Source organism: Melanostigma gelatinosum (assembly GCF_949748355.1).
Source record: "Melanostigma gelatinosum genome assembly, chromosome: 14".
Classification (NCBI taxonomy): domain Eukaryota; kingdom Metazoa; phylum Chordata; class Actinopteri; order Perciformes; family Zoarcidae; genus Melanostigma; species Melanostigma gelatinosum.
The window spans coordinates 7,369,161-7,393,499 of NC_136647.1; the positions used below are offsets into that span (position 1 = coordinate 7,369,161).

General features: G+C 41.5%; 1 protein-coding gene across 3 annotated transcripts; it reads left to right on the plus strand.

Moving 5' to 3' along the window:
- The first annotated feature begins 401 nt into the window (after window positions 1-401).
- Window positions 402-24,339, plus strand: gabra1 (gamma-aminobutyric acid type A receptor subunit alpha1). 3 transcript variants are annotated; one of them, XM_079283455.1, is made up of 10 exons: window positions 402-458; window positions 2,796-2,901; window positions 6,739-6,851; window positions 7,895-7,962; window positions 10,192-10,412; window positions 11,609-11,691; window positions 12,846-12,989; window positions 13,761-13,913; window positions 22,423-22,625; window positions 23,262-24,339. In XM_079283455.1, exons 2-10 carry the CDS (start codon window positions 2,822-2,824, stop codon window positions 23,580-23,582), a joined length of 1,386 nt encoding a protein of 461 aa, XP_079139581.1. In that variant the 5' UTR covers window positions 402-458; window positions 2,796-2,821; the 3' UTR covers window positions 23,583-24,339. The 3 variants fall into 3 exon arrangements, with proteins under 3 accessions (XP_079139581.1, XP_079139583.1, XP_079139582.1); XM_079283457.1 differs by having other exon boundaries at window positions 406-515; XM_079283456.1 differs by lacking the exon at window positions 402-458 and adding an exon at window positions 801-834.

The following is a 24,339-nucleotide window of genomic DNA, read 5'->3' on the forward strand; positions in this document are numbered from 1 at the left end:
TACACTGCCAGCTCACTCTGCCTGCTCTGATGAAAATAAACCCCGAGTCAAAACTAAAGGCGAAATTACGTTGCTCCTCTGTCAAAAGCATTCCAAAATAAATCAACAGCTGGGATTTATAGCAGGCTTATGCAACCATGAATTACACTGATATGCTATAAACTACCCATAAGAATGTCCTTGTTTTCCTCTTATGCCTCCTGCTGTAGTCCTTGGCGATGAAAATGTCTTCTGATTTGTAGTTTAACTTGAAATACGCAGATGACTACAAAAATATACGCTGGGTAGGCTATCATCAGCCCAATTTTTTTTTTCCTCCCTTGCAGATGCACGCAGATCAGCGCTCCTCGGCGTTCCCAGCTCAGTCTGGAGTGGCGCGGCTGTAGCAGCAGAATATTTGGCTGTAAACAGAGACACAGTGCTGTTGTCTCGATGCGATACGCAGGCTTTTAGAGACGGTGAGTGATTCGAGAAGGATTTTATTGCAGAGAGGCTCGTTGCATCAGTGCAAGCTGGTGAGGGAACACGATTTTGTTACAATTTTGTAACAAATTTGTCTTTCCCCTTGCTTGTGTGTGCGCGCGTATCCGAGCCGTGCAATCCATTCGTGTTTCATTCTCTCGCTCTCTTTTTTGTCTTCATCGTAAGTACTTACTGTCCGTTTTATGACTGCTACTCTTGTCCATAAGATGCCCTAGCTGTCTTGGTCGCGAGACGGTCGTTTGCTGCATGTCAATTTTATCTCCTTGGAAATCATCACGCACAGTAGGAGTCAGAGAGCGAGACAGAGAACGCGCGATGGGGGGAGAAAATCAAGGGATCCTAGTTGAAAATGTAAGAGGATTTTTTATTTAGTAGCCACTGAAAAGAGATTAGGGCGACAGCAGTGGAAGTTAAATTGTGCTGCATGTAAAATGGGCGGGCTGGTCCTTATATTAGGTTGGTACAGCCTATTCCAAAATGAAATGGTCTGAGCTTGGACACAGTCTGTTTGCCATGTACTTTATTTGTAGGCATGAGCGATAAACTAAAACGTTTATTTTGGAAAGAGACCTCGGTGCACAGACCAGATTTTTAAGTTTAGTCGAATTTTTTTTTGTTGCTGACAGACTAAGATAGTTCAACTCACTGCAGCACCACCAATGCACAGTGAGAGAGACCTGCGCATATCGTCAGCAGCCGCTTCTCCAGCCTCAAGCTAAAATTCGTCAGATCTGAGATCACAGAGGATTTTTCTCATTCAGTCCGGCAAGAAAAGATATTCTCAAAAGTTTGAGGATATAGCCGGCGGACACCGAATATATCCCGACTCATCTGCTGTAAGTGATTTTTCTCCATGTTTTTCTCGCCTTTTCATCGGGCAGAAGAAGGGGAGAGGGGAGCAACACTCGGATTTAGAAGGGTATGGTTTGTGTAGTTGGACGCCGCTAGAATCGAAGACGACTTTTATTGGGGAGAAGGGGGAGTTTTGCCGTCGAAATTGGGACCGTTTAAGGGTTATTTTACGGCGAACACGAGCCGTTTGACGTTTTTTAACGGGAGACGCCTGGTTTTAGCACCACGGACAGCGCTCCGACTAAAACAGCATCAACGCACATTTGCTGAATTACTCCGCCACGCACGAATTGGATCGCCATGTATGTATTTAGGCCAACCTTGTAGTGATGCCAGTTGCATGGTACATGTCTCACCAGCTCAGATATATTCAATGTAGGAGAGAGGGTGACATTTCCTCTGAATAACTTAGAAAGTGGGCTTGTGCGGGATTTTCTCCTCCAGTCGTTAATCTGCATCATCCCCGCCTCGTCAAATCCTTGTCAACCAAAGGATTTATTTTTTTTAATTTGTATTTCATTTTAGCAGAGCATTGTACGTTCCCCCAACTCCCATCGGCTCACTGTGCACCTTGGAACATCACAAGCAAGTAGCAGGGGAATTGTCTTCTATGTGGGCTGTGCTTCATGGCAGGATTTTGTGGTCGTGCGTGAAATTCTGGTTTAGCGCTTTTAGATAAGTAAGTAATTGGTCCTCTCGTGGACACATCTATTATGCCTTCAAAAATAGACCGTGAACCTGAGCATTGTGTTTTGCATGCACAGTAGCGCAGGCTAATTGCTTACATACTTTATGACCCGGCTGACATCATAGCTTAATGAATGGGGAGGAATCAAATGCTCCTCTTTTAGAGGGATTTGGTTTGATATTGCGGTATTGTGCGTTTCACATTGCAGAGGAGGATGTGTACAGGTGCTACAAGCTCACACAGGGTGTTATGTGGTCGATGATGTGTTGCCTTGTTATTTCATCTTAATCGTTATGCGCTACAGATGGAGCCATATGGTATACGTGTGTATTGAGCGTCAGTTATGAAAGTCGTGTTACCACTGGGTCCCTTTCTGATCATCGGAATTCTGACCAGCTATTTCAAATCCGGTCTCCCACGTAGACTAGTTAGGGTGTATGTCTCTGTCAATGTGGCACATCGTTTAAAATGATGATGTGAAATCTTTGAGGCGTGCGTGTGTCAAGTAGTATGTGATGGCCCAATGCATGTGGCAGGGCCATTTGGTTTGATTCATGTGCTGTCACTGAATCTGTAAGGGATGTTAAGAAGCAGAACCAAAAACCGCATCTCTATAGGAACAAGCCTTCACGTTGCCTGTTGTTGTTTTAGCACCTCTACGTGTTTATTTTACTCTTGCTGTGATGACATGTTTGGGTTGATGGTGGACCAATGGTTTATATGTCTTGGTAATGCTGTTCATTCTCTCTCTCTCTCTCTCTTTGACCTCCAGCAGTGAAAGGTCCTCATATTGCAACGATGTGTGGACGGAGCAGGACGTCCTTTCTCTTTCTGTGGGCTGGCTTGCTTGTCACCAACAGCGTACTGGGTGGGAAAAGGTGAGAACAAACTTTAACAAACATTTGCATATGTGCCTGTATTCTATTGGGTCCCTTCCAAATGTGTGAAAGCCGCAAATATCTTGCACATTGTTCATATGACTTGGTTTTGAAGCCTTGCGCATAGTTTGAGACAAACGCTCTGTGAATTCTAAATATTGCCCATATGATCACGATATTAGTGGAACACTGCAATTCTACACAGTGACATTTGGAGGACAAACTGTAAAGACCACACTGCACCAGGCAAAATATGGAATGCACCTTTTTGAAGCGGGCAATTACCTTTTAATGCTGTTCTCAGTGCTTGCCAAATGGTCAACTGGACAATAAATATGTCAGTAAATCAGTCAGCCAGTCAGCGAGGGCTGCAAACAGTTGTACGCCAGCTGAGATGTCTTCCTGCCTATTGCTTGCGGTATTGGGTTACACCCTTACGGATATTCACTGTGGTTGTAACTGGGGCATCCCCACAGGACACATGCTGTAGAGGCAATGAGATGTGCAACGTAGAGAAAGACGATGGGGTGTTAAAATAGCCACTATCCTTATTAACATAGTATTACACAGTGTATTTTTTCTTTTGGGGGGGTGGGGGGGTTGTCTGGCCTTGTCGGAAAACATCTACATTCTCAGTTTTCACACCTGGGCTGTGTACAGTAGATGACTTGAGTTGCACCGGGATATTTGGCACAGATTTGTGCACTCTGCATTTGACAGTGACTGCGGGGATAGTAGGGTCGATGGCCAGAAACACTTCTCAATGTCAACACCGAGGTGTCGGATGCCACTTAACCAGAAGCAGACAAAGAGAGATAATGATTGGATAAGAGGCTGCAGCAATTTGATCCACTGTCTGCACCTGCATTAATTGCCACGTGATTCAAATGCCGGCCAGCCATCCATGTGTCGCATACCTTAAAAGCATCCTTGGATTAATGTGGACAGTTCTGACATTGAACATTTACAGTAAATAAGCACGAAGACAAAGATACGTACAATTCACAAAACAGTGACTTGAATGGTGATGGCTTGAGATGGTCCAGCTTGCTTCTCTGCCAGTGACAACAGAAGCTACACCACAAAAACACACATGCATACAGTACACATTACACGTTTCAGCTTACATGCCCTGAGCATATATGCAGAATGGGATATGTCCTATTTTAATGCATGATGCACTGCGATACATCATTATTGCACACTGATTTGATCTAACTGATTAATCCCGGCCGTAGCTGAGGTTTCAGATGCACTGACTGGCAAATGGAGAGTTTGATCTACTGGGTTTGATGTGCTCTATGTTGAGCCCGTTAGAGGACAATCTGAAAGTACTGATTACTTTACTCAGGAACTGTCACTGCAAACTGCAAAGCAATTATCACCCAAAGATTTACTGTATAATCCAGTCCCCCTTTTGAAGTCAAATACAGAATCACACACACACACACACACAAGACACCTTGGGGGATTTCAACAAGACACGGTAATCAGGAAGACCTAGCACTCTGCTATGTTGCCAACGACAGAAATTGGCTTATAATTAGATATCCGAGTGACGAGAGAGAAAGCGAGTGAGAGGGAGACGCGCAGTAAAATGGAGAAAGGGAGACATTGGCAGAGTGAGTGTGAACGGCACTGTTGCTGTTCAGATGACCTGTAGATGGGGATGGTGTACAATGTTTTATGAGGAAGTGGCCCCTGGCTGATAAAGATGTGTATTCTTCTACAGCACATTTTTCTCACCGTTTTCTTTTCTTTTCCTTTCCTTGACATACAACCCCAACCCCGCCTGTGTTACCCATATACACTGCAAAAAAAATTGTCTATCATGAAGAAATGTATCTGCCATATTATTCCATCTATTCCTAACATGCGCTTGAGATGACACATCTGTCTTCTCGGTATCTTGAATCAAGGTAAAAATACAGCAGACTATCACTCAAAAAGATGCAAGGTCAAAGAAGTACCCCCATTGAGAGATCACTTTCCTTTTTTTCTAAAGAGTGTCATTTTCACTATTTCTGCCACTGGTTAATAATTACTTGTGGGTGGATTATTCTCTTGTATATCCTTCCATTATTTATCATATTTATTATTGGTTAACTTCAAAGATTTAAGGGACATCCTGGCTTGTTTTCTCCATTGGTGGAAACTATAACACGAGGCCTGTAAACTTTGTGGCCGACCAAAAACTGTTCCGATGTCTTTCTCTGATTTGGAAAATTGGAAATGCTTAATTAAATACATGTGGAAAATAGGAATATTAGTCAGCGATCAAAGAAGAGGTTGTGGTTTATTCTAGTGACAGCTGATGTAGGCAAATGTATGCTCCCTGTATTTATATATAATTGGCTTTCCAGACCTGAACAAAACAGACAAATTATAGTTTTGTATTTGAGTATTTCCAAGCAGTTACCTCCAAGACTGATGCAAAACAAAATTGCTCATCACACTTTCCACAGTTGTCTAGGCTGGTTTCTGTTTTCAGAGAGTTTTTGTTTTGGCAGCGAGAAGGACGCTTGCGAATTAAGGGAAATTGGTGGCAGAGAGATGCACATTAACCCTTTTTATACAAATCCATGTGTGACGCGGATGCGGCATCCTTGTTTAGAAAGCAAAATGTTCAGCAGCTCACGTTCAAAGCTGTGGGATTGAGGCAGAACCTACAGCTTTGAACGTGAGCTGTCTCGCTGAAGGCCACTCCTCAGTGTCACTTAACAATGTACTCACCTTTTCCCAACCTTGCTCTTCTCCGTTGTATCGCCCCCTCCTCCATTATATCCATCTTTTTTCTCCTTTTTCTCTTTTCTTTGGAGCTTTCCTTGCATGTTTCTCCCTCCAGCCATCCCTCCTACCTTGTCCTTCCCTCCCAGTGCAGGTCCCTGCTAAATAATCTTGATGACCTCTCCCTCTCCTTGGAGCCGTTCAGCTTACAGAGCTTGTTTCCAAACACTTGCTGTTTATTTAGCATGCAATCAAACCAAACACTAGTGGCAAAAAAGAGAGGCAGAGAGATGTTTGCTTCCAGGCATACAATGCATTGTGAGAGAGTTTCATCTGATTATTTTCAGCACTAACGCACACGCAAACATATGCAATGACTTAGGTACGCAAACATATGCAATGACTTAGGTACGCAAACACACACAATCACACACATACCTTCCTGTCGCACCCCGCCTTTATACAATGTAAATAGGAGCTGTATTCCTGATTGTGAGTGCTATCAAATATGTATGCAGGGAGATGCTGCAAACTCTGCTCTTACTGACTGTGACTGTTTTCGGCATTGCTCTGAGCATTTTGTTTCACGTTGTTGAAGGAGCACATTCAGCAAGGCCTTTGTGGTCTAAAGGACCACAAAGGTATAAATAATGCATCATGATTCCTCTATTCTCTCTCTCTCTCTCTTTCCCTTTCTGTGTGCCTACGTGTGGGCGTGTGTTTGCGCACACGCATGTGCTCTGAATGCCCAGTTTTACATTTCGATGAAATAACTTTAACACTTTCCAAAAGGGATAATACAGGATCATTTGGCTTTGTATTATATTTTATTTTCCAGTCTATCTCATCACTTGTTCATTCTTCTCATATCAATACGATATAAAACCTCATGATCACACGCTGTGAATTGTAAATCGGCATTGACACTTGGGTTTTCTTTTCCACAATTCATGATGCATTCTGTGTTGCCCATGTTCTTCAACAGACTAAGGTCCTCCTTGTATGTCTTTGATATATTATTCAGAGTTTGTTCTTACTCTTTTAGCAGTTTTGACTGTGGTTTTGGACTCTAGCTGTGATGACTTTAACTCTTCTTCTTTGCTTTGCCAGCTCTGGGCAGAACGGCACGACAGATGAACAGAAAGATAACACTACAGTGTTCACGAAGATCTTAGACAGTCTTCTGGATGGCTATGACAATCGCCTCAGGCCAGGACTAGGAGGTCAGTTAACCCAAGTCATTCAATGTCTTTTGTCCCTCATGGTGACTGTTTGAATCTTTTCTTTTTCTGTTTTTTGCCAACATGCAAATATCCTCCTGAAGGATTCTAAAAGTAGCTTACTTTCCACGTAGTAATATCCATATGATCAAATCTTGTGGAGGTGGGTTTGCTTACAGCGTCAGATTATGTGAGTGATGATTAAAATGAAAAAGAACTGGAGATTCACTATTCACCTGCTGCTTTTGTGAAACAGTGAAATGGCATGAAGCCAGCACTTCTAACATAACATAGTGAGTGACATTTTATTGTGTGGGCAGCCCTTCACTCTATTGTCAACTCTCCATTGTTTGAGAGGAGAGAGAAACAAAATGGCAGGGAGACTGAGAGACAAATCCAGAAACAGAAAATGAGAGAAATGGAAAGAAACAGAGAGTAAAAGAGAAAAGGGAAAGAGATAATGTGACAATTGGTGTGTGAAGGACACTGAGGATCCCACACTGCGATGCAGCAGGCATCAAACAGGCGAATAAAACCAGGCCTGCTTGACGTTCAGCGACTGAGGGGAAGAAATTATGGATTATGATGGGTATCATTCATAAATCAAGCTGTCATATTTCAGTTTCAGAATCAAAAGGAACGAGCCCTCACACACACACACACACATGCATATTGCCTCTGCCACCCCCTTCAATTGAGTCCCAAGTGGACCCATTTTGGCGATCAGTATTATGGGCTTACAGTGGCATATTTTCAGTCACACATCAATGCGCAAATTTATTAAGAGATTGAACCACCGTCTGGGTTATGGAGCTGACACTGAAACCAATACCAACAGAAATGGTTATCGACATTCAAAATGGGCATTTTCATGGTGTTTTATTTTTCCAATTTGTGTGTGTGTGTCCAAGTGTTAAAAAGAATGCTGAATAGATCAGAATTGATCAGAGACTATAGCCAGGTGGTCATGTATTAGCAGGTAGTTAATGAAGCTAATGAATGCCACGTATATAGCCACTCACTCTGGCAATTTTCTGCTTCAACAGAGCGTGTAACCGAAGTCAAGACTGACATTTTCGTGACTAGTATTGGACCCGTTTCGGACCATGAAATGGTAAGACTCCTTTCCCCTCTGTAAATGTCACTAGTTCCCCCCCTGCTCCTGTCCCTCCACGCTCACCTCTGCCTTCTAACCTCTCCGGGCACAATGGTCTCCAAACTGGAAAGACATAATTAATTTGATGATTCATTCCATTAACTCCTGGTGTGTCAATAAAACTGTCACGTGTGAAATGTATTTTCTGGTGCATGGTTCGTAATCCCACTCCATATAAATGCCACCCCTACTCGTAAATATGACTGCATGTGACTTTAATGTGGATGTCGAAGTATGCTGTGTGCTCCGACCCCAAACTCTGTTTATTCATTTTGGAATAATAAAAACAGCCGTCCTTGTGATAGAGTATTTACATTTATATACCCATATAATACCCATGCTGATATGTCTTTACTAAACAATCTGGAGCAAAGAAACGGTCGGATAGTGAGAGTCAAAGACTGAAGGTGCTGATCTTTCCTTCACTCCTGAATTGCAATTAAATTGCAGCAAACATGGTTATTTTATTATATGTCAATCTTATATGGAAGGTCAAGCTGTGGCCGCATTCCATTTTGAGATAAGTAATAAGCGCTACCGTATGATGAAATGTTTTTAACATCAAACTAAAATGCAACATCAAAATATGAGCCATTATTTAATCTTCTTCAATATGCAAAAAAAAAAAAAGCTGTGGGCTTTTCAAACGTGGCCATCTGATCCTTACTCTGTGCACTGGAAACCAATTCATCTCATCCAAATGTCTCACTGTTATCTGCACGTGAAGTGCTGTACTCTATTTGACGTAATCTAAGTTAATTGCAGTGGCTGACATGTGGGCCAGGACTATTTTGCTGCTGTGTTGAGGCCAGAAGGAAGGAATGAATGAATGAATTTTATTTATATAGCGCTTTTCACAGACAGTAGTATCACAAAGTGCTTAACAGAGCAGACATTTAAAAGCATAAAAAACACAATGTGACCCAAGGGTCAATAAATTATCTACACAGAGAAAATTAAAAAATAAAATTAAAAATAATAGAAAATAAAATAAAAATGTAAAACATATTTTAAGAGCAGGTCTAGGACATGGGTTTACTTTTACACAAACGCCAGCCTAAACAGGTGGGTTTTGAGCTGGCTTTTAAAAGTATCCACAGTATCTGTGAGGCGCAGAGTTGCAGGCAGAGCATTCCAGAGCCTCGGGGCCACTGCCTCAAAGGCTCGGTCACCACGGCTCTTAAATCGTGTGCGTGGGACTGACAGAAGACCGAGAGCGTTTGACCTGAGAGTGCGGGCGGGTGAATAGGGGCGAAGTAGATCAGCTACATAAGCCGGAGCCTGACCGTGAAGTGCTCTGTAAGTGATGGTGAGAATTTTAAAGTGTATCCTAGATGCAAGGAAGAGCTCAAGAACATTGTCTCCATCTCCAGCCTTTCCCTATCCCCCCCCATATTACCTTGGAGCTGTTTCAGCTCACACTAATTATCTCACGTGGGCCAAGTGGAAATGGGGAGAGAAGAGAACAAAAAAACATGCTGCGCTGTAATTTTTACAGGCTCCCTTTACTTTGCCGGCCAGTCATGTGGAACCATTAGAGTCTGCTCTCAGCTATTGTCATTAGCTGCCTTCAAAATGAAATATCCTGTTCATTTTGTGTCCCGCGCTTCCTTTTTGTGTCCAGTGTGATTTTGATGAGTGAACAAAGAAGTTTCCCCAAAGATAAATGCTAACAATGATCATTTTTGGCACTTACCTAACAATGCAAAACCAAATGATGAGCCATTTGCATGTCGTGTATTAAACTGACCATACCACAATTATGCAAAATATGTAATGAAATTCAATAAAAAAAGACAACCTGACATATTACTAAGTGAGATAAATAACAATTACTAAACATTGCAACCGAGGCAATCTTTTAGAAAAGATACCAGCCAGGAAACCAGGCACCTCCATCCACTAGATCCTCTCCATATTTGCAAAAGCATTTAACATGAAGAGACTGTTAGCATCAGGGAAACTAGGTCAAGACTACCATAAGAAAGTCAAAGTACCAAGAGGAAGAGAAAATGGAAAAAGTGAGAACATGAAAAAGGATAAAAAGTAAAAATAAGGTTTATTAATGAGCTTCTTCCCCAAGCCAGCTTTGGTAGGTGGAAACAGCTACAAGGTTAGGGATTTTCTGTTTAGTTTGTCTCCCTCTTGACTTGGTTTTTTCTCTACCTGCCACCGTCCAACCTGTAGGAGTACACCATTGATGTCTTCTTCAGACAGAGCTGGAAGGATGAACGGTTAAAGTTTAAAGGACCCATGGCCGTGCTGCGTCTCAACAACCTGATGGCCAGCAAGATCTGGACCCCCGACACCTTCTTCCACAATGGCAAGAAGTCGGTGGCTCACAACATGACCATGCCAAACAAGCTGCTGCGAATTACAGAGGAAGGCACACTGCTGTACACCATGAGGTAGGTTGACTATGATCTACACACTGGTGCAACTCAGAACTAGCCAGAGAGTTCAATGTGTTTGAACTGACATTAAATGACAACGATACTCAAACTAAAGCAAATAGAGATTTTTTTGGGCGGACCATTTTCTTTTGCGAATGAATGCACATTTGGTGCACTACTAAGTATTTGCTATACCAGAATGGTGTGTGTGAAAACTACTCATGATAGTGGCCGTGTTCATGGTAAAGAAGTTACATGACGTCCAACAGTGTGGTTTATTGATGGGTTTTTTATTTAATTGTATAGCAAGTAATCCACTGGGGACGTTACATGATATCTATCAGTTGAATTGTATACTCTTCACCACTGTGTGTAATCCCCTTGACTGTGAATACACACAATATTGTGTTACATTTACTGTTTTAAGATTATTCACTGTACGACTATTTCCTTATACTTATTACTTATTACTATTTTCCGCTATATATTGATTTATTCATTGTTCTTTAGAGATTATAGTCAGCCATTTATAAGTTCTGTATACCACAAAAAATATCCATCCATGGTGTTCACCAGGAAAAATAAAATAGTGTTAACCTGTCATGATTTATCACTTTGGGGATGAAGAACCAGTCTTGGTACCAGTCGTGCCTTCAGCAGACTGTGGGTAAATAAATGCTTTACAGACAGAACAATCCGTGATGCACACCGCAGAGCGATGCTATGTGAGATGTCTAAGGCAAGGATTGTAAAACATTTGTTTTAGCATGTTTACCAGCAGGGGGAGGGGGTAGAGGCGGAGCCCATATTGCTGTCACAGATGAGCGAGATGAGGGATGGATGGGAGATTAGTGTGTCACGGGTGGCCTGACGTGCTGTTTTTCACCAAGCTGTCAGGAAATGGAAACCCACAGCTCAGGGAACTAGAGCGTTTCTGTTGTTTTTGGGGGAAAGTAGCTGCAGTTTGACCGCGTTTGGTGCTGAGACACTGGGGGGAAAAAAACAGTACACCACTTGTTCCTGGTGCCTCGTTGTACTAAATTGTCATTATTGTGCCTTATTAATTCTTACAGTCCTCTTCCTGACCGCTCCACCAGCACTGTCAACATGATTTCTTTCTTCCTGGCTCTACCATATGCTGTGTTTTTCATTATTTCCTTACCTTCCTTTTTTTTCTAATTCGCTATCAATGTCTGTATAAATCTCTCTAGGCTTACAGTAAGAGCAGAATGCCCCATGCACCTGGAGGACTTCCCGATGGATGCCCATGCTTGTCCACTGAAGTTTGGCAGCTGTAAGTGGCCTCTGCACTCACACGCAACCTTACATACATGGACATACATGCACACCACACACACACACGCTCCTCTCTGACACGCTGTCACTACCTCATTCAACTGGAAGCGCGACCCAAGCACCGTTCCCTGATAAGGGATGACAGTGTGGTAACAGCTGTTCTCCCAGAGGAACTGTCCGCCAAGGCCCCAGTGGTCCTACCATTCAACCCTGCGAGACCCTGGCGGGCATCCAGCGCACAGACCTGTGTTCATCCAAGGCAGCACTCTTTGTAACATTTCCAGAGCATCACACCAGCTGCTCACCACTGACAGCTACCCCTTCCCGGCATCATCCTTAAGACATAACAAGATATAGAAAGATGGAGGTTGGAGACAAGAATATAGAATGAGAGGAGAAATAGATTCGGAGGAAAACATAGGAGGGGCGAGGGGAGAGAAAGCCAGCAAAAACACACCAAAAGTGGAAGAGATCAAACAGTGAACGTCACACTGTTTCTGTGCCATTCTTCAGGTAGCTGCACAACGTGAGTGAGCGGACCGAGTCCCAACCCCCCCTTTAAATTGAACTCACTCCCTAAATATTTCAGTGATGAGCTCTCTTCCTTATGCTGCAGTCTGCAGTCGAGCCATCCTTTCCTCTGCAGTGGTCGAGCCACACTGCAGCTTTGACAGGTTGGGTGGCCGGAGGGAAAAACAGACTGACTTGGCTGTTTTAAGGTCATGATGTCCTTTTGGGATGTTGTTTATCTGTTTTCTTACATTTAGAGGGATGACATGACACAACGCATCACATGTTGAAATGCAAAAATGTTTTAAATGGGAAATTATCTTAAAAAGCAATAAGTAGTAAGAAAACAATGGAAATAAGGTTGGCGTACACTTGAACAAAGTACAAAATGGTATGGTCAAAAAGCAAATTAGACAAGACGGGCAGAATTGAGATGAGAGCAGAGTAGACAAGATAAGAGAAGGCAACCAGAGACCATGAGAAAATAAATTGAGTGGAATACCTTATTCCAGATTTCCCTTTTTCTCAACTGGCATTCAACCCAGCAGCACGCTAAAAAAGCTAAAAATACATCCTGCAAGGCATCACGCAACAACAGACAACCAGCAGCCAAATAATGTATTACTGTTCACTCCTTGTCAGATGCCTACACTCAAGCAGAGGTGGTGTATGTGTGGACCAGAGGGGCTGCCCAATCCGTGGTGGTGGCAGAGGATGGGTCCAGATTAAACCAGTACGATCTGATGGGGCAGAGTGTGGATTCCGGTGTGGTGCAGTCCAGCACAGGTGGGTTTCAGTTAGCTTACAATGTGCTCTGAAGGATACAGTTTACCGTGAAATATATAAATGTTTGGAGAGGAAATCTTTACATTTTGAATAATTCATTGACGGGAATAATATTCACATTGAATTGCCCAGTCAAAGCTACTGAGAAAGATTGAAGCTCAGTCCATGCACAGTTACATTGTCCTTTTCATGGCTCATTCAGTCTTGTTCATCATTCATCTTTCTTCAAACTAAGTGGTCTGAAACAGCGAATATTTTGCCCACCTCTTCATTTTTTTTATTGATAAAGGCTAAAATTAGTGTCAGCCTTAAATGAGTGACCTGTCTTAAGTACCGCTTAAGACAGTGCTAGCCCCCAATCATTTGCCTTGTTTGCAACAAGCTCCCAATGTTGATATTTAAATGCATTCTATCTTTTTTGATTTATTCCAGTTATGTATTTCTCTGGAAAGCCTCAAATATATTGTCATAACCAGATAAAACCCCAGTGCTGTTGCTGTAGTGGTCGTTTTCTCTCTGCAACTGGCTCTAACTGCACTGATGAAATGGGTTATGCATGTGTATTGAGTTTGTTGACAAATGACACCCATAACTATGCCAATAAATCTCAACCACAATATAAATGAGAGCCAAAACACAACAAACCACTTGGAAGAAAAAGCTCCAAGTCTACAGGGACAGCTCAAATAGATGTCCTTAATATATATTTTGAAGTGTAGAGTTTATTTGTGCATTCTTTCTGACTTTGTGTCTTTTGTCTGCTCACCACAGGAGAGTATGTTGTGATGACAACCCACTTCCACCTGAAGAGAAAAATTGGTTACTTTGTGATCCAGACATATCTACCTTGCATCATGACAGTCATCCTCTCCCAAGTGTCTTTCTGGCTCAACAGAGAGTCCGTCCCTGCCAGGACTGTCTTTGGTGAGTTGTCTGCTCCCTTTTCTTCTAAACATCTGTTGGTAGAGAAATGAGCCTGTCACCAGAAGATTTCAACATCTGTTTTTGATGTCTGATTAACAGGCAAAGCAAAGCAAAGAGAATGATTGCTTTACTTGATACTTCTCTGATATGGACAAGTGGTTAACATGTCGGGGAAATCGTGTTCTTTTGAGTTAGATAAGAGCTGCGAGTAGAAGGCAATTTAAAATTCAACAAACACCTCTAATGCTCACTAATTTCCATGTTGTGTCTTGTTTGTTTAATATGCACGCAAACAGAAAAGAAAATGGCACCAACATGCTCTAACAATTTCACGAACAGTGGCCACAGCATCTTCCCCGGTGTCTCTGCTGGTTGCCTAGCAACCTGGCAACCTCGCAGGGATAACCGAGTGGCATCAATCTTCTCATCTAATTCTCAGCAAGAAAGCTAATAAGCGTATTTTTTTCCAAAATGTCAAACTCTTTTCTTCAAGGATATTAAACGCTAAAAAGAAAAATGTCCAAACGTCATCGTACGATACTTCAACTCTTCTGTTCTATTCTGTCTCTGCGCCAATGAGGTGAACGGGAGCTTTAATCAGTCGTGGCTGGCTGCAGTAGAATTTCAAGCACAAGGCTCAGTGTGAATTTAGATTTACGTGCTCTGAATGTTTGCCAACAAGTGTGTGTGTGTGTGTGTGTGTGTGGGGGGGTGTGTATCTGGTGTATGTGTATCTAACTGTCTGTTACGTAATACCGCCCAAAAGGAAAGCTCTTGCTAGTCTGCAGCATGCTCTGTAGCAGCAAAGCACAGCAGCAGGCAGAATGTCCTTGAGTTACCTCACCCTACACTCATTCTTCTTGTTTTTCCTCTCTCTCTCTCTCTCTCTCTCTCTCTCTCTCTCTCTCTCTCTCTCTCTCTCTCTCTCTCTCTCTCTCTCTCTCCTTCTCATGGATGTCAGTGTCTCCCCTGGCCTATACTACTTAAAGAGCTTTCACGGAAACATGACACAGACCCCTGATTTTGCAACTCTGCAGTCTTAAGCAGGTTTTTCTACTCTTCCCGCAATGTTTTTGGTGTCTGTTTGTGTGAGTTGTTAGTGTCTTCATGTGTCACAGCTACCTGTGGTGCTTGTCACGTGTCGGGGGGAACGAGGATGGCCTAGATTAAATTCGAACAACTATCTAGGGCATGTGTGTGTCCCTCATGCTATCATTGCTGCTTCTGCTTCATGAGATTACATGCATGCAGTGTGCGGACACACACACACAGACACTCACAGTTGAACAAGCACATGCACACGCTTTCATGAAGACGCAGAGCAGCACAGCATCAAGGTATGCTAGGTAGGTCATTCATGTGATTAATATGCATCACCTGAGACAGCAGATGAATGAGGCTGTTCTTCAAAGAGGGTTACCATGTCAATATCGCTGTAAATGCGTCATTAAAAAGACTGAGCGGACAATCAGGATATTTGATTGCCATCTTAATCTGCTGGCTATCATCTAAGTGAAATATTTGTGTGGTATCTAACCATTGTACATGTGTTTAGTGCTATTAGGATGAAAGAGTGCTCTCAGCTGCCTTCACACTGAGGGTCTAATATTCAGTGTGTCTTTATCGTGGTGAATCATATACAATATGCAACCTAAATAACAAGCTGCCTGGCAATATATATATATATATATATATATATATATTGTCAGAAAGAGGTTAAGGTCTCACTGCTTGTCATGTTTGCTGTGTACAGGGGAGAAATGTGTCTTGATACGGCTGTGTGCAGTGATTATTTTGATGGTGCTTTAAACATTCAATGCATATGATGTGGTGTAGACAGGTGTCAGGGCTTGACAGGAACAGAACACTGATAAACACAAATAATACTTGATGTGCTAGTTTAAAGTCCCTTTCAGAAACCAACCTCATTGTGGACATTCCAATTTTACAGTATGTCTTATGTCACTTTACTAAAAAGTCATGACAGTAATGTCACTCACATTTCCAAATCAGCACAAGGTTAAATGAAATGCAATCACGTTACTGGAAAGGCTATTAGAGACCAAGGTTAAATACACAGAGGGATATTAATGTGCATACTGCTCCACCTTATTAAGAGTACCATGATAAATGTATCACTTAACTATAACCTCTTATGCACAAAGAACACATTCTCACTCCCCACTCATCTTGGTCGGTGGCCCTACGCTTCAAACTAGTCACCCCTCGAGTGTCAGTTTCTGCTCGATGAATTCGTAGTTTCTTTTCAAAATAAACTGCCAAAATAAATTAACCAGTTTCGTTGATTAGATTCAGGCAGCACAAGTATTTTGTCGGGTTTAGGAAAGCATTGTGGTGTGGATTAAAATAAGTATGTTTGCTACATTTAATAAGTGTGATTGGTAAGTAACTAGCGATAGTTTTATTATATAACTTCCATACTGAACTAAGTTGAAATATGTACATAAGGTTGACTTGGTTTCACATAGGACACCGACAACTGTTTCCTGGGTGATGAATGAATGAATACGCAGCTTCAACATATGTTAAATAAAATGACAACCCACACTTAATGTCTTGACTTTCGTTTGTAAATTAAGCAGCACCATTCTATAATAAATGATGAAATGACAGGGGGCTTCACAGTGAGAAGTAGTGATGAGTGTCACTCAAGCTCACAATGGTCGTTCGTTAATTAAATCTTCAAAGGTAAAATAAGTTTTTAAATCCATCATCGATGCAGCCTGTAAAAAAAATTCAAACGTGCTTCTTCCTCCGTATTATGTCACGACTGTTCAATCTGCAGCTGTTCTCCAGTTGTACCATCACTCTCTCTTGGGAACCGGGTGCGAAACATGACACAAGCATCATAGCTTTGTCCGTAATACTCATGTCTGAGCGAAGCGGAACATTTACGTACCTCTGTATAAATGAATGACAATAGCCATTATTTAAAGAGACACATAGATGAAGCGAGTAATGCTACGTATTCCATGTCTAAAAAAGGCTCTCGGAGTAAACTCATTTTTACTACCGAACAATTAACTAAATATTACAAATGCATATTGGGCATTCCTCCAGGAGACACCGATTCACAGCCTGACTTTTCTGTGTTTTCATATCAGAACTGAATCAGTGTGTATCAAATGGTGCACTGGACACTAGTGCAATGGATATTAAAGATTAAAGAAAAGAAAAACGACTGACACGTTATGTGTGTACTCTTACAGATGTGACCCATTATATGTTTCCAACACAGAAGATTAAATCTGACCCAGAAGCCCCGTAGACATGAACAAACTGAAGTCACTGTTTGAATTACAATATGACTATGAAGCACAGCTCTGCACGAAATTGTAGCTTCAAAGCTTTCCCTGTAGCTGGCAATTTAAAAACACAGCAGTGGGTAGAGTTATCTTATTTATCATTGTGCCGATTAGGAGGCTGATTAGTTCATAGCCGGTTTGCTGTCGTGGAAAACTGTTGGCAATGTATTTATTTCCAGTCCAAATGAAAACCAAAAGGAAACAGTCACTGATGGTGCTGATATGGTGCTCTCTCTCTCTCTCTCTCTCTCTCTCTCTCTCTCTCTCTCTCTCTCTCTCTCTCTCACCACTCTGTCTCTAAGCTGTCAGGGACAGCAGTGCTCAGAAGATTATCTTGCTTCCTTCTTGTCTCTTTAAGCGATTGGCTGAGTATTTATTGGTTCTCGTTCTCCCATGACGCTGTTTAATGTATCTGCTCATTAAGGAATAACACCTTGCGTGTGGCGGGGGTCAGTGTGTGTGTGTGTGTGTATTTGAGTTTGGTTGTGTGTGTACACAAGTAAGAGTGTGTATGTGTCAGCTCTTGTTTGTTCGCTATATGTGCACATGCTGGTTGAGTGCCAGTCGGTGCTCATAAATTCATGATTACTAGCTGACAATATTGTAGGCAGTGCAGCTACTGTATTGCTCTGTGAGTGTGTGTGTGTGTGTGTGTGTGTGCGCGGCACAGTTCTCACAGCTGTGGTGCTGCCACAGTCATCTCACCCGCCAATCAATGCGTCAATTTATTTCTTCATTTATGTAAATCCGAGGTGACGTGGTAATGCTGAATGGAATGTGTGTGTGAGTCAGGCCCCGCGGGGCTTCAGTTATTGATAAGGCATGAATAAGTAAGTAGCTGCAGCACAGTGGAGATGTTGATAGACATCCAATAAAGACAGCTCCACTCCTGGGGCTGGTTTAGGGAATATGAGAAGTTGTTTGACGACTGCCAACACAAAAAAAGCATCTTCATTAACGACTGTCTTCACAAATTATACAACAGCGGTACCCTCGCTTATTTATTAGTGTAAGATCCTTGTGTGAAAGTGTGAAAAAATAACTCACCTGTGACTAAAATGATCTGTGATATATGTATACCTAGAACTTCATTGTGTTAGCATTTATATTTTTTGGTGCAAAATCCAGACATATTTCCTTTGGTTTCCGTATTAACTACAAACGGCTAACACATAATCAATAGTTCTTATGGTTATGTTTAGGCAGATCAAAGCCCTTGGTTAAAGTAAGGGATACAGAAAGACGGTGGTCATGGTTAAATATTAAAAAAGCCAACAGTGACTTGAAGCTCAAAAGGGGATATTGACATTAAATATTTCAATATCCCTTCAATATTATTTCAGTCCTAAGAGTATTTTAAAAGCTTTCTTAAAGGCGTAAGCATAAAAGTATTGCGTTGACTCTCCTTGCTTAGATGTAGTTGTGCGTGCCAGTGAAAGGTTTGTAAAACGTTTCATTAACAGCAACTTTATTGCAAGCCCTCTTTAGCGCCCGGCTTTGTAGTCATGCTTTAAGTCACACATAAAGGACGACGCATTCTCTGAGTGAGCAGGCACAAAGTACTTTTCACCTCATCCCACATTTTGATTGTCATGTTGGATTGGTTGCCTACTCAGTCAAAATGTTGTCTGAGGCAGATTTCTGCCTGGAACGAGGGAGCATAAGAATAGAGGGAGAGAGAGAGAGAGAGTGAGAGAGAAGCCATTTTCTTCAGGGCTCACTCTCCCCCACAGAGATTTTCAGATGTGTGGCTTGGCTGCGATCCAATGCCTCAGCAGTGTATTGAACTCACTGGTTTGAGATTGGTCAGATCAGCTGAAGCCTGTCATTCAAGGGTTGTCAAAACTGTAAATTGTCATTTAAAAAAATCAATAATGATTATAAACAATGACTTTGCACCTTATGCAGACAAATTGTTTGACGCTAAGGGACAAACAAAGTTGAACTCAAAAAGCCAATTAATTTATTTTTAGCCAAGCCTGGAGTGATTCATTTTTTAATCTGGAGCCTCTTACAGTCAGTCGGGCACTAATTGTCTGTCAGACTGATTACCCCGATAGACATTGAATCAAATGTCGATAAGCTTTACCTTGCTATTCACCAAGTGGACATTTGCACTGTCTGCCTGCGTGTAGTCATTTCAAATTGTTCCTTGCCTGAGGCAGCAGTGACAGACTTCCCACCTTGAAATAGTCTGCCTCACCTTGTCATTCATCACCTTCAATCTCTAATTTAGTTCCCTGAATTTGCTTTCTCACTCCATCTTTCTCTGTGTCTTGACTTTTTCTTCCCCATAACCCTGTGTGTATTTGACAGAGAGTCTGCAAACAGAGGCAAACAACTTGTTAGAAGATATGTATCATGTAAATCAAGTGGCAGCGCTTGTGACCTACATTGAGTAGAAGGGACTCTCAAGAATTGAGTTACACCACTATTAATCCAGTTCGAACTTTCCAGATCAGTGATTTTGTTCATTAACATCCTTCACGGCCTCAAGTCTATTACTTACAACATGTCAAATGGATTCATTTAAAAGCAGCTCTGGAGTCATCTTCTAATGAATCAACTAGCCAGTGCTCTGAATTATTCCTAAGTAGGCCTAACACTAAACAGACACAAAGGGGGACTGTTCTTCCTGGAGGTGGGAAATGAATACCGGACCACCGTGTTAGTAATACCACACACACAGACACATACACACACACACACACACACACTTTTACATGCACACGTATAACACATCAACAAAGCCAACAATCAACGGTCAGTCAATTCCAACTTCTATCCCCAGATGTTATTCTCTTTTTCTCTATTCTTTTGTGACGGAAAGACATTGGTGGTGTTGGAAGACTTGTTTCCATGACAACGAAGCTTGTCAAACACAGTAAAGAAAATATGATTCCAATCATCAGGGCGGCGTTGTGAGGACTTGTGTAATACCCAGTGGTGCTGCCTTCCTCCTCCCCCACACCGTTAACCGATTTACTGGCCAACAAAATACCTACCAGATTGGCACCCGTCTTTCCATCCACCTGCATATTTTCACCATATTTCTCTTCCCACACATGTATTTGGGTTACCTAGTTGTTTCCCATAACAGATATTCCCTTATATATCTTCCTTCACTCCATCTTCTCTCCGTAGCTCACAGTACGGAAGCAATAAGTGTGAGGTGTCATGGCTTTGTGCTAAGGCCATAAGCACACATGATTGCTGGCTAAATCACTTTGCACTGGCTGTTCTCCAATGGAGAATGTTCTGGCACCCCACCTCATAATCAGTGACACCTTGGTGTTAGAGTTACACTCCACTGGAAATCTCAAGACACTGCTCTCCTTCCTGAAATGATTTAAACTGTGACACCAAGCTGGTGCTTCCTATCCAATTTCAGCTTCATGTGATGCACAGTAACGTATGTTTCATTCAATGCCCTGCTAAGCAGTGGGTGCAGTGCAGAACTCGGTCATGGGTCATTTTTTATGACATCACATAACTGTATCAACACATTCACTGTGGCATATAAATGTTATTCCTCACATCCGAGTTGTGCTTATGCAAATACAAATATGCCTTGTGTGGTGATGAGGCAGGTGTTATTCTTGATAAGCTCAGAAATACAATTTGACAATAAATGACATCCGAACAGATAATTCTGACCTACGTAATATATTACTTGTTATTGTTAGTCCCCTTTGGAGCCATAATGAAGACCAGAAATGTGTACCAGCTTTACCTTATCCAGTTAATCCATTAGAGGTGTCTTATTCAGTTCTGGCTAATGGCCAATCATTTGTTTGGCTCTGACTAATGAGAACACAACAATCAGCCTTTATGCTTCATGTCACTGCACCAACTCGCCAAAATGATGTGAAAAGAGAGTGGGAGGATGAGGAGTCTGTGATTCACCACTTAGCACTTACATCATAACCGAGGAGGGAGAAGAATACATTTTTTCATTCACGTATGTCATAATGAAGCTTCTGAACTTAACAACTTTTTTTTCCCCGTGACTGTCTTTTTAGATTTGTAAGTAATAATTGTACAGAATTATTAAACGGCATGTAAATGACAAAGGCAGCTTAAAAACAACTCATATTAACTTAAGAACCAATTAACAGTATTATGCAGCTTTATTAGAGGTCTTATATTTTTATTTAATTCATTTTTTTGAACTCAATATGAACTACAGTAGAGGCTGGAGAAACAATTTCCAAAAAAAAGACCATTCAGATGAGATTATCATATTTTGAAATTTGAAATGAAACTTACAAGGGATAGATCATTTAAACATGGAAGTGTGTTTGTGGCGGTATCATTTACATGCATGTTTTTACATGAACACCTCTCTCCACATGTGTGGGAGGATCCTCTCTGCATATTTTATAATTCCTGTACAAGCCAGCTGTTCCTCAGCTCCCTTCATGGTAGCCCAGGCTGACTTGGTGGATTGTTTGCTGCTTGGGCTGATGTTATTTGGTGTGTAAACATCTGCAGTAGTCTGTTCTGTGATGAGCACCGCATCGTTAGATATGCTCTGACCCAGTTCCTCCCCCTCTCTGGACTTTGTGTCTCATCTCAGCTTTCAGTGGCTGATGTCGTAGTTTAGCGATTTGGTTTTCCAGGGTTGACATGAGGCACGTTGTCTATAAACATGCATCAATTGTATGCTGTTTTTATGCTTTTTCTTTGCTTCGTAACTGCTTTAGCGTTGGTGTACAGGTCACATTTAGAAAGAAAGCCTATTGTGCCTGGTGTTAGTCAGCAGCAGTATCTTTCAGGCCAACTGCATCTTCCAGCTGCATCTGTGGAAATCTCAACCTCTCGGAGTCTATTAAAAGCACGAGCTGCACGACTGTATCAGCTGCTCACATAGATTAATGTGCATGAACTGTTTGCTCATGTGACTTTCGAAAAAAAAACAATCTTGCTCTGCAAAATCCCTATATGATGCTACCGTTCATTGCTCCATTTTAGCAAACATAGACCATCTATGCTGTAGAAGCCTACAAAACGTTGGCTTAGATTAACAATAAATTCATAATAATGCCACAACACGTTTAATTAATACACTTTATAAAACCTATACATGTTTTATGTGGACAAATGTATGTGGACAAATGAGTAATCATAGCAACTGAATTTTCTGAGATTTCACACATCTGTCTTGTCTTGTCTCCCTGCAGGAGTGACCACTGTCCTGACCATGACCACACTCAGTATCAGTGCCAGGAACTCTCTCCCTAAAGTGGCCTATGCCACAGCTATGGACTGGTTCATCGCAGTCTGCTATGCCTTCGTCTTCTCGGCCCTCATTGAGTTTGCCACAGTCAACTACTTCACCAAGAGGGGTTACGCCTGGGATGGAAAAAGTGTTGTGCCAGAGAAGGTATTTGAAGCCTTTTTTTTCAATATCATGTAGACTCCTAAGGGATCTGCACAGAAATGAATAGAGGTCATAGACAGAGGTTTTGACAGACTATGGGTTGGTTAGGCATTTATTCTGTTATTGTGTCTGCCCTTGTTTAAACCGAAACAAAAGGAAATGCATGTATCTGTGGAAGGAAAGACGCAGTTAGCACTTCACTGTTGAGGGAGCTGGGCCAGGCAGGGAACATTTAGATGTTGTCCCCAGCTCATCTCAACTTGCAATTTGAGTAACATGACATGAACATGAATAGTTTAATGTTCATCTCGGGCTTTCTGCTACGCCTGTCTCAATGCTGCAGTTAGCAGCACCATGCTCTGTAATCTCATGCTGTTTTTTTAAATATATATATCTATTTAAAGAGCCCAAAATTATTTTGTTAGATGTATTGCTTCTGCTTTGAAATATGTTGATGTGAGGAATTGATATTTCTGAATTTAATATCCATATTTCAACTGACTGTTCACCAAGCTTCTAAATGGCATATTGCTGAATGGCATATTCACGTCAATGACAGCACAAAACAATACATCTTTAAAGAACCTGAACTTTATTCATTTTACTTTTCCCAATGCTTTCCCCAACACACGCAATCAGCAAAAGAAGAAGAAGGAGTCCCTCCTCAAGAAGAACAACACCACAGCCTACCCAGCTGCAACTGCTACAGCCTTCGCCCCCAATATTGCCAGGGACCCTGGATTGGCCACTATTGCCAAAAGCGCCCCAGCACCCCTAACTGAGCCGAAGGAGGAGCCAAAGCCCAAGCCTCCGGAGGCCAAGAAGACCTTTAACAGTGTGAGCAAGATAGACAGGATTGCCAGAATAGCCTTCCCGCTGCTCTTTGGAACCTTTAACCTGGTCTACTGGGCAACCTACTTGAATAAGAAGCCCAAATTGCAGGGGATGGATCCACACTAATCCATGTTTCATTCCTTTAAAATTATACCTGTCTATTTTTTTTTTTTGCATTTCCTTTCTTATTCCTCCTAAAACAGGTGTTTCTTTTTATTTTCAGACAAACATGGTGTCCATGCTGGTTTGAACTCCCAGTTGTTGCATTGCTTCTATGTTTACCTAAAGTTTGAAGATTTTGAAAAAATAAAATAGAGAAAAAAAGAAAGATAGCTCTACAGACTTTTGAAAGGATGTTGTTCAGGTCTCGGGTGATGCTACTAAGAAAATGCTACTATAAATATATAGCCAAGAGAATGCTATTCTACAACTCCACATAGCCCAAACCTGTTCATGGGCTTTTGTTTGTTTTCTTATTTTGTTTCTATTTTAATTAAACATGAATCACAGACACGGTAAAGGGCACTTCTGTATATGCATGGGAATGGCATCTTCTTATTTGTTTATTTATTCAAAATACAGATCCACACTGACTGCACATAGCTTAGTTTATTTGATATCAGCAGCATCAATGCTATGCTCATTCTTTGTCAAATTTTAAATTCTTTGTAGATGTTTTACGAGATTAATTATGTCATTCTTGAAAATACTTTAGGGTTTCTGCAATAGCAATAAAACATGTCTCACACCATTTATTTAGAGATAAAAAAAATAAAAAAATGAAACCATATCTGTGCTCAGCATTTAAAATATTATTATTTTTCTTTCACGGCATTGTATATATTATCGAGAGTTAGAGGTGTCAATATTATGTTTAAGCTTT

Coding starts and splice junctions, on each gene's coding strand:
- gabra1 (XM_079283455.1), top strand. CDS start 2,822: ATGTGTGGACGGAGCAGGACGTCCTTTCTCTTTCTGTGGGCTGGCTTG. Junction 13,914..22,422: donor CCCTGCCAGGACTGTCTTTG/GTGAGTTGTCTG, acceptor GTCTCCCTGCAG/GAGTGACCACTGTCCTGACC. Junction 22,626..23,261: donor AAAGTGTTGTGCCAGAGAAG/GTATTTGAAGCC, acceptor ACACGCAATCAG/CAAAAGAAGAAGAAGGAGTC.